Below are 10,707 nucleotides of genomic sequence, written 5' to 3' on the forward strand. Positions count from 1 at the left end.
TTAGCTTCTTTGTGTAAGTAACTTGTAGTTCTGATGTTAAAACCGAACTTTTCAGGAATAGTAGCTAACTAGCTGTGGGCTAGCTGGTTTCAGTTGTTAGCCAGGATTTGGCGGCCTAGTGTCAGCTATGTGGAAAATGACGGTGTCGTTTTGGATGTAATCCAATAGATATTTATTCATGTGGATTATTTCTATTTTATTTTGTAATTTGTAGGGTGTGGAAAGATGTAAAACTGTGATGTGTGACACCTATGGAATACCAAAGGTGCCAGAATTAATTAAATAATAAATACTCTACAATTATTATGAAATAGTATTTCATAATCGTCAGAAGCATTTAAAAGATACTCACACGCAGGAGGTTTGCAGTGTGCATAATAGCTTGTGCTGGGTTTAGAACGCTCAGAATTGCTAATAAACATGTTTAATTATCTTATATCCAGCGCTGCTGACCCGTATTCATCACATCAGCAACTGCAGATCGCCGAGGTCTAGCTGTAAACATGAGCAAGAGGAAGGGTGGCAGTGACATTAGACAGTTTTTTGGGCAGCCTCAGAAAAGAAAACAAGTAAGTTAAGAGCAGTGAGAAAGTGAGTATTGTCACCAGTCAGATAGCTTGTTTACTGATAATATTTCTTCCATGTTCACTCTGGTGTGTTCAGAGTAAAGAGAGAGAGGGAGAGAGAGAATGTGAGCATGGCGACCAGACAGGGAGAGTGTGCACTGGTGACATGGAGGTAAGTCAGAAAGGAGCTATATTGATGGTTAAGACAGAATCATGACAACATAGCAGTCTAATGTTAATGTACAGACTCCTGTGTCCCCCCATATGTATAATGTGTATCAACAGTCTTTCTAGTCAATAGTTTACTGATCTTTCTTTCATGTTCACTCTGGTGTGTTCAGAGTAAAGAGAGAGAGGGAGAGAGAGAATGTGAGCATGACGACCAGACAGGGAGAGTGTGCGCTGGTGACATGGAGGTAAGACAGAAAGGAGCTATATTGATGGTTAAGACAGAATAATGACAACATAGCAGTCTAATGTTAAAGGGGACCTATCATGCAAAATGCACCTTTGTACGTCTTTTAAACATGAATATGTCTCCCTGGTGCGTCAGGGAACTCACCAAGAGTCAGAAAACACAACCTTCTCTATTTTCCTCCGTGCCCAAATCTCTAAAAAAGGGGCTGCAACGGATCTGAAAAAAACGGATCCAGATTGAGCACCGTCCTGACGTCAGGATGGTGGCGCTACGGCTATTGGGCCAACTCCACCAATCAGGAGGAGACAGCCACGTGCTTTGCCGTTCTAAAGCGCTGGAGAAGCTGTAGAAGCTGTAGTACATTTAAAAGGCCAAAAGATGATGCTGTTCTCACTGAATCCAAAATGTCAGGCTCAGTGTTAATTTGAGCGAAATGAGGAATGGCTAAAATCCATGATCTGTTTGGTATTTTGAAAAAAAAAAAGGTATAAATATGCCTTATATAGGTATGGTCCTACACTATATTATTCAAATATAGCATGATAGGTCCACTTTAATGTACAGACTCCTGTCCCCCCCATATGTATAATGTGTATCAACAGTCTTTCTAGTCAATAGTTTACTGATATTTCTTCCATGTTCACTCTGGTGTGTTCAGAGTAAAGAGAGAGAGGGAGAGAGAGAATGTGGGCATGGCGACCAGACAGGGAGAGTGTGCGCTGGTGACATGGAGGTAAGTCAGAAAGGAGCTATATTGATGGTTAAGACAGAATAATGACAACATAGCAGTCTAATGTTAATGTTAATTTAAGATGAGATCATCCTCATATGTATTTCAGATAATACCATCAAGCAGGGAGAGTGAGTTTGACAATGAGAGAGAGAGCAGCCAGGCAGGCGAAAATGAAGGTACAGGAAAGGAAGGGGAGAGCTTGGACTTTGCCCAAATTATCTAAATGTGAAAGTCATACCCAGTCAAACCCTATCAAATAGAATACTTTACTTTCAGGAGAAGTGGTTTGAAGGTCATACATGGCTCCATTACAGCCCCTCTGTAAAAGGGGTCCTCTGTTTCTATTGTGCTAAATACTTTGCAGCACAAAAGTCTAAGCTTGCGTCAAAAGCAGATTCAGCGTTTCTCAAGACTGGTTTTAACAATTGGAAGAAGGCACTGGAGAAATGTAGTGTGCATAAACACAGCCAGTGTCACAAATTAGCTGTTATGACTAGGATTCAGGAGCCAGAGCCTGTTAATGTGCAACTTTCACGTGAGCTTGAAAGACGGCAGCAACAAGCAAGAAGAAATCTGATGAAGATTGTTGAGGGTGTGAGGTACTTGGCGCGGCAAGGTCTGGCTTTTCGAGGCGATCAGAAGGAGAGTGGGAATTTAAGCCAGCTTCTAAAGTACAAGGCAACGGGCGATGCAGAGCTGACCTCCTGGCTAATAGGTCCCCTCGACTCCACCAGTCCGGAATTGCAGAACGAACTGTTGAAGGTGATGGCCAATACAATCATCAAAGAAATTGTTTCGGAAATAACATCAATGCCAGTGGTCCAGTTCGCAATTATCATTGATGGCACCCAAGATATATCAGGAGTTGAACAGGAGTCAATATGTGTGCGCTCTGTAGATGGACATCTACAACCAAAGGAAGAATTCCTGGGAGTCTACCAAGTGTCATCAACAACAGGGCAAAATATAGCCAAGATGGCATGTGATGTGATGACGTGCCTACAGCTTCCTCTGTCTCAACTCCGAGGACAAACTTATGATGGTGCCGCAAACATGGCTGGACGATTGCAGGGAGTACAAGCCATTTTAAGGAAAGAACAACCGCTGGCTGTGTATTGTCACTGTGGTCCTCACTGCGTGAACTTAATTACGCAGGCTGCCTGTGAAGCCTCTCCACTAGTAAGAGATGCAATGGATCTGGTCCATGAATTGGGGGGCTTCTTTAATCAATCTGGCAAGTTCAAGTTGATTTTCCAGAATATCGCAAAATCAGAGCATGGTTCAACTTTCACCTCATTGAAGCCTCTCTGTCCCACCAGGTGGACTGTACGTACCCCTGCCATACGCTCAGTTCTCAAGCAGTATGAGTCAGTGCTGATGGCCCTTAAAGCAATGGCATCATGCAGCTCACCTGAAACTTCAGCCAAGGCCAATGGTCTTCAAGGAACATTTCTTAAAGGGAACACTGTGCTCTGCCTTTTAATGGCTGAAGACCTGATGGGGGATTTGGACTGCCTGAACACCTCCCTGCAGCTTAGGAAACAGACCGTTTCAGGCATGTTGGAGGCTGTAGACCAGGGGTGGGGAACCTTTTTCCTCTCAAGGGCCATTTCAATTTTTTCGACATCCTCCGAGGGCCGTACAAATGATTGACCTCTGCTTAAAAATACTAAAATCACAGCCCATTCACTTCGCCTTTCTTTCATGCAGTGCAAAGAAAAAGCAACCTCTGAATCCAGATATCTCACCATGACTCGTGCATGCATGCACGTGCACGGTTGTGGCATGACCACCAAAACAGAAAGATATGGACACAAGATGTGTGCAAATGTATTTAGCATCCTATCCATGTGAACATGATTTAAGTGGGGGGGGGGGGGGGGGGGGACCGAACCTCCTCTAGGGGGGTTCCATCCTCCAAGAAGTTGGGGGTCTTTTTGATTTTGAATGAGCGGCAAGCAGCTAGTGCGAGTCGTGGCTGTAAAACAAAAGGGCAATAAAGTGTTCCTGTTTCTACTGAAATTGCGTGGCACAGACCTTTCTATGGATTGAAATGCTTTAATGTGATTATGGTTATAGATCAAATAGGGCGATGTAATACAATGCACAATTAGACATTATGGTAAAAAAAAAATTAACCAGTTAAGCCCCAAGCCTGTTTTTCAGGTCTCAGGTTTGAAAATGACATTCCCAGAACAATTGACTATATCTTCACTTCTAAAAATGGTTAAATGAATAATCTTTTTTCTCAAAGCAATAATAAACCTGTGAGTTGGATGTAGAAAAAGTCAGAATCAATATAGATGTTTTTAAAGTAAATTCAGATTGAACATAGTAAAAAAATGTAAATGATAGTGTCCGTGCAAAAAATAAACCATTACTCATTAGTGTTTTCAAGATACCAACATTTTGGTTTCAATACCGATACCAAGTCAAGAATTGCGATTCCGATTCTTTTTCGATACTTTTCTTAAAAAAAGGGAAACAGTCTTAAATGTAATTATTGTGCTTTATTTCACACCAGAACCATAACACAAACTTTTAAACAATGAGAACAATAAACAAAATAAATGACAAGAATTCGTATTAATTACAATTAAGCATCATCTCAAACAACTTTTTTGTTTTATAAAATATAATTTATTTTGTATTTTACTAACATGTACATGTCATGTAACAGTAATATAAATAATTATTGACAAAATGTATATTGCAGATGTTAGCCACCTTGGTAAATTAGCTAAAAAGATAGCCATATTAGACAGTTATCATTGCCATTAATTGCCTCGTCAAACTACGAAAACGTTCGTTTGTCACAAAATAAATTACACTTGTTTGACTTAGATTTGAGGGCATGGGCTTGAGCATGATGTAATTATGTTATCTATCACATTCGCTAACCTGTCTGTCTTTAAATTCTTTAAACAGCTCTGGATGCCGGTCGGCGGGTGCTTAGCCAAGTTTGATGTGTTGGCTCCCTTGGTTTGCAGGGATCTAAAACATTTCTCACAGACAGGCCTCGTGGTGTCCGTAGGCTTGCCCTCACTGTCAGAGATATAGCTCAAATACTTCCAAATTTCGCTTCTGGCGTCTTTTTTGTCAACAAGCTGAGGCGCAGCGGCAGTTGCACTCCCACTTGCAGCCATACTTCTCGTTTATTTTTCTCACATGCTCTGGCAGCTAGCGCGTTGCCGCGTGCACGAGAGAGGGGAGGGACTTAGAACGTGCTTGAGAGGGGCGGGACTGCAGGCACGGCTGCAGTGCAGGGAGTGGAAGCAGAGCGCTGAACACACACGGCTCTTATTAAAACGGCGCTTTCTCACCGGAGTACTTTTCCCCGTCATTCTTAAAGTACCGATACTAATGAAACGGAGGAATCGTACCGTTTTTAACGGCAGGGTATCGCGGTACCATTCAAGTATCGGTACACCGTGCAACACTATTACTTATTGTGAAAACCACCCTTGAATGATGGGATAGTAGACTAAAAGCTTTAGGAATCCAAACTATAACATATAATAAGTACCCCGTATCAAGATTGATGCAAAACAAGTATTTCCAAGGCACACCTTTATATGATCATTATAGTTATACAAAATAAGAGAATAACAGAATAACAGGTATGAAATCATTCCAACTCATACTACAGTTTAAAAAGGGAGTGATTTGTAAAATATGCATAAAGAAAAAGTTAATCTGTTCAGTTCTGTTTCACATGGGTGTTGTGGAGATGTATCCATAGATTTAGTCCCTAATGTTGCTCTCAAAGTGCACCAGATTGATGCTTTTAACTTCAACCTTTAAAAAAAAATCTTCCCGGGGGAGCATGCCGGACCCCTTTAGAGGAGGTTAGGTCCCCCGCCCGCCCACACCCCCAGTCAAATTGTCTCACCCACATTGAGGATGCTTCCTACACCCATGCCTGAGACACAGTTTCGTGACTATTGTTGTGTTTTGCCCCACGAGCAGGGGCACGGGGTTTAACAGGTTTTAAAGTATCCAATGTGTTAGTGATTTTTTATGTATTCTCCTTTAGAATGGCAGGAAATTATTATTCAAATTTGTATTGAATTTTTGGTCCCCCCAATGTTGACTCCATGAATACGGCCCTGCTGGGTAGCCATGCAACCTGAGAAGTGGATGGCCCCACTCAGTAACAGGTTGCAGGCTGGCATGTTTCTGTACAGCATTGGCAGGTTCTGCCAAAAACGGTCATACCCACATGCTGCACATACCTAAGAGATGTGAAAAGCAGAACATTGCCAGTAAAACTCTTAGTCAGTCAAAAATCAATTATACCATAAAACTAAGGAAGTATAGACACATTGAATTGATAAAACATAAAAATGAAATAAAACAAACATTTACATATAGGTTATGATACAACCTTTATTTTTACGTCAGTGGAATTCACACATATCCTCTTACTTGTTTTATCTTTATATACGTTCCCTCTTGCTGCTCCACATTACCCTCGGTTTCCCCACTACAGGAAGGGCAAATGGTTAACAAGGACATCAGCTGGGTTTGGCACACAATGAACTTGTCAGCCGCACTGAAAAAAAAAAAAAACACTTGTTATTTCTGACTGACACAATTTGGTAATACACATCATCTAAAATTAAAAGAAGCCTTACTTGAGATCAACATTAGTTCGCTGCAGTGGCTCTTTTGATGGTTCCTCGTCAGACGACTCGCTCATCATTTCCTCTTCTGGGCTCCATGGCATATCTCCAGGGTGGTCCATGGTTACAGAAGATGACTCATCATCACTGTGTGCAGGACTGGGCAGTGGAGATTCTGTCTGACACCCCACACTAACCATCCTGGGCTGTATCTGGACAGCTAGGATAAAAATATATAATATTATATAATTTTGCCTGCCATAAACAACAGCCCTGCCATACGATCTACCTTTACAAAGCTTATGTTCAGGTTTTGTTGACATTCGGGCTGAGATGTTTTAATTCATTTATATGTTAATTATTGAGGTCATAGCAAGTCTTGGAGTTGTAACAGCCTGCATCATACTGAGATGTTTTTCTAATATGTTTTTAATATGTACAAAAACTATGCAGAGTCTTGACCGCGTTTTGATGTAAAATGGGCGCGCTACTTCTGTGTTACATTTACCTGATGAACGATGGAAAGGTCTGAGGTTACACTGAGCCGCAGTGAAGCACAGATGTTGGCTGAGGAACCAGTGGAGAGACGACCTCTTGCTCTGGGTCTATAAGCCCAGCATCACTGGCTGTAGGTGAATCTGCAGTACTGTTGTCTTCCCAAAATTGATTACACATGAAAATAAATAGCAACTGCGCCATTAGCTATGCAAATAAAGTCCCCACGCCAATTCTAGCTAGCATTATCCATTATGACTTAGCAAGTGGGTTTACCAAGCTAGCAACATTAACTTACAACAATAAATACTAAACACACGTTGCTTGTCATTATTGAAATCATTATACTGACTAATTTGGAAGTTAGCAAACGTTAGAAAAAAAAACTTACGGTGCAGAGTTCACGTTTTCGTTTTGCTGAATCTCTGACCGACGCTCCCGCGCTCTCACTCCCGCCGGAAGCTGCTGCTGCTGCTGCTGGAGCTGTGTGTATTGACGGAACCTCACTAGCTATCAGCCTCACATGGTCCTGACTTCGATATCCCATACTGCACATCACATCACATCACATCACTTGACTCATAATCCTCCGGTCGGAAATGAGCGCCACAAACGACCGCGTTTTTCGTCAAAGACGCAGCATTGAAGTCCCGTCTCTTTGTCTGCAAAAAACTAACCCAGGACCGAAAGCTAGCTAGCTTTCTTTTCCTGTTAGGGAAACTGTGGACTCGATGTCCTGACAGGCTGGTATTTGTGCAACCTGCACAAACACAATACTGCACCATGATTACAAATGGTGAAATACAATGTAAAACTACCGAAAAATACCAGCTCACTAAAACACAACCGCTCAACTCAACGCAACTACTAACTATACCCGCGGTCAGAGAGCGGAGATGTTTACCCTTTGTGATGTAATATGACGCGTTTGACGTATGACCTTAAAAAAAAGCAGTTTTTAAGAGCAGAGCTTTGCTCCTTTCCCTCTGAATTCCTGCCATTATGTCTCGTAAAACATATCAAATCCTACATTCACTTTTTTAATTGTAATTTTCAAGCAAGTTTAAGCATAAATGTAGAAAAAAAAAAAAACCTGCAAGATGCTCTTTAAGGGGGATGGCTTTCGGGGCGTTCCCGGGCCTTCACATAGCAGTCACTAGGTAATATATTCCCCTTAAAGCCGCTGTGCTGGTGGGGAATGGCTTTTCAGGGGCTGTACCCGGGCCTTCACATAGCAGTCATTAGGAAGTTGCTGCTATTGCCGCAGCTACCTTTACGTCGCTGCTGCTTGCCTGCCCCACCACCACCCCAGCTTCCACCCCAGCTTCCACCTGTAGGCTCGGGGGTTAGTTATTTGATCATCACTGATCGTGCTATGTATATCTATGGAGAGATGATGCCCGAGCCTAGTCGCCAAACTCAACTATATGCTGCTTCTAATAAACATGTTAAAGAAACACGTGAGTTGTCTGACTGAACTTATATATTTTTTTTCTTGTTATGCTGCTGCAACACAAACCTTTCCCAAATCGGGATCAATACAGTAATACCTTATCTTAATTAATTAAGAAATATAACTATTATAATTAGTGTAGCAGCTGACATCTATTTTCAATATGGATTAATCTACCATTTATTTCTTTAGTTCAATTTTCATCTATAAAAATGTCAAAATAGTGAAAATGTTCACGAGACTTATCAAAGTGCAAGGTTATATCTTTAGATGTTTTTTTTAGCCTATGTACTGTATGTCTTAATGCTCTTATATGTGACGGTGTGACTTCCATGAAACTAATATTTTATATTTTCCCAACAACCACAACATTGCAAAGGCGAGTAAATGTAAATTAAAAACAATTCACCATTTTTTTATTTCTTCTTCATTCTTGCAGTGAGGTGAAGCTGACCTTGCACTTGGTGCCAGTAAGGATGTTCCTCACGCAGGCTGAATGTTTCTCCTTCCTTACTGACACAGAAGCCCTTGATTTGCAATGCTTCACTAATTGTCATTTCCCTGGCTCCGTAGGGACACTTTACCTCCAGCACAGCGGAAGACCCTACCAGACCATCTGGAGATGCCCCCAACAATCCTGATTGGGAGAACCACAAACCTGACTCATGGACCTGCATCTGGGTTGCAGTGGTGAATGCCCTGACGCCCTCACATTCATTCATAGTCCCCCACTGTACAGACAAAACACCATCAAGGGCCTGTTGTTGCCCTAGCACCCTGGCAATAAAGGAAGCAGTTACACGCTTTGACCTCAGGACAGCTCCAAAGTTGCTGGCAGTCAACCTTCCTTTCCTGAACAAATGCCAGTTTGGGTTGGTTCGCTGACCAGTGGTAGCCACCTGAATTGCCCTCTGTTGCTCTTCAGACAATGCCATGCTTGCCACAATTGCCTCAGGTCCCTGATGCCCAACAGATTTGATAATTTCAGGAACTTGTAAGTGTTTCCAAGCTGCAGTTTTCCTCTTCTGGCTCGGGGGAGAGAAGCCAAGAAATTCCTGAGAACCTGCCCCCGAGTCTGTCCCTCAGCCAGTCACGATCTTCGGAGGTGGGCTCTCTTGTCAGCGGGTTAAATTAGTTATTGGTTGGAGGAAATAGCTCCTCCACTGAATGCGTACGTTTAGCTGCCTTTGGCTTTTCCACTGACAGGGGGTGTCAGTGCAGCTGAAATTGTGGATGGCAAAGATGGCTCATGCAGCCGCATGACTGCATTTCCATTCTCCACATGGGCATTCACATTTTGTGGAGAGAATTCCCTCTTCTCCTAGATACCTGTGGTGGTGGGATTGTTTTATTATTTAAAATATATTTACATTTGTAGAGCCTTCCCAATTATTCCTTTAATTGTTTACAGCCTAAGGTATGTTTATTTCATATTTCTGTGTTTTCTGGTGTGTAATATTTGTAATCTTGGGGCCTCTTCTCTTTAACGTCTACATGCTACCACTGGCTCAGATAATGAAGAACAACAAAATAATTTACCATAGCTATACAGATGACACACAAATGTACGTCACCATTTCACCAGGAGACTATGCTCCAATTCAAACGCTGAGTAAGTGCATTGAACAAATCAATGACTGGATGTGTCAGAACTTTCTCCAATTAAACAAAGATAAAACTGAGCTAATGGTTTTTGGAGTCAAGGCAGAACGTTTAAAAGTTAGCGCTGAGCTTCAGCCTGCAATGTTCAAAACAACAGATAAAGCCAGAAATCTAGGTGTAGTCATGGACTCTGACCTGAGTTTCAACAGTCACATTAAAACAGTTATTAAATCAGCTTGCTATCACCTAAAGAACATATCTAGGATTAAAAGACTAATGTCACAGCAGGATTTGGAAAAACGTGTCCATGCTTTTATCTTCAGTAGACTCGACTACTGCAATGGTGTCTTCACAGGTCTCACTAAAAAATCTATTAGAAAGCTGCAGCTGATTCAGAACACCGCTGCTCGAGTCCTCACTAACACTAAGAAAGTGGATCACATCGCTCCAGTTCTGAAGTCTTTACACTGGCTTCCTGTGTGTCAAAGAATAGATTTCAAAATACTGCTGCTGGTTTATAAAGCTTTGAATGGTTTAGGCCCAAAATACATTTCTGACCTCCTGCTAAATTATGAACCATCCAGATCTCTCAGGTCTTCAGGGACTGGTCAGCTTTCTGTCCCCAGATTCAGAACTAAACATGGAGAAGCAGCGTTCAGTTATTATGCTCCAAATATCTGGAACAAACTCCCAGAAACCTGCAGGTCCGCTGCAACTCTAACTACTTTTTAAATCCAGGCTGAAGACTTTTCTTTTTGTCGCTGCTTTTAATTGAACTATTCATATCTTAGACTGCACTGTAACTTTTATCCATG

At 41.9% G+C, this 10,707-nt stretch overlaps 1 protein-coding gene across 3 annotated transcripts; it reads left to right on the plus strand.

The window, feature by feature from the left end:
* The first annotated feature begins 477 nt into the window (after positions 1-477).
* On the plus strand, positions 478-9,251 carry LOC307021329 (uncharacterized protein). Of its 3 annotated transcripts, XM_079653347.1 has the most exons (4): positions 478-569; positions 664-738; positions 1,643-1,717; positions 8,864-9,251. In XM_079653347.1, exons 1-4 carry the CDS (start codon positions 504-506, stop codon positions 9,173-9,175), a joined length of 528 nt encoding a protein of 175 aa, XP_079509473.1. In that variant the 5' UTR covers positions 478-503; the 3' UTR covers positions 9,176-9,251. The 3 variants fall into 3 exon arrangements, 2 of the variants coding, with proteins under 2 accessions (XP_079509473.1, XP_079509474.1); XR_013803120.1 differs by lacking the exons at positions 478-569; positions 664-738; positions 8,864-9,251 and adding exons at positions 908-982; positions 1,824-2,394; XM_079653348.1 differs by lacking the exons at positions 478-569; positions 664-738 and adding an exon at positions 914-982.
* Positions 9,252-10,707: the final 1,456 nt, after the last annotated feature.

This window comes from Notothenia rossii (genome assembly GCF_949606895.1).
Source record: "Notothenia rossii genome assembly, chromosome: 10".
Lineage (NCBI taxonomy): Eukaryota > Metazoa > Chordata > Actinopteri > Perciformes > Nototheniidae > Notothenia > Notothenia rossii.

Bases quoted from the DNA above. Each gene is read 5' to 3' on its own strand.
- LOC307021329 (XM_079653347.1), top strand. From the start codon at position 504: ATGAGCAAGAGGAAGGGTGGCAGTGACATTAGACAGTTTTTTGGGCAG. The intron at 739-1,642 runs GTAAGTCAGAAA...TGGTGTGTTCAG, and splicing joins TGTGCACTGGTGACATGGAG to AGTAAAGAGAGAGAGGGAGA. The intron at 1,718-8,863 runs GTAAGTCAGAAA...CTGGCTCCGTAG, and splicing joins TGTGCGCTGGTGACATGGAG to GGACACTTTACCTCCAGCAC.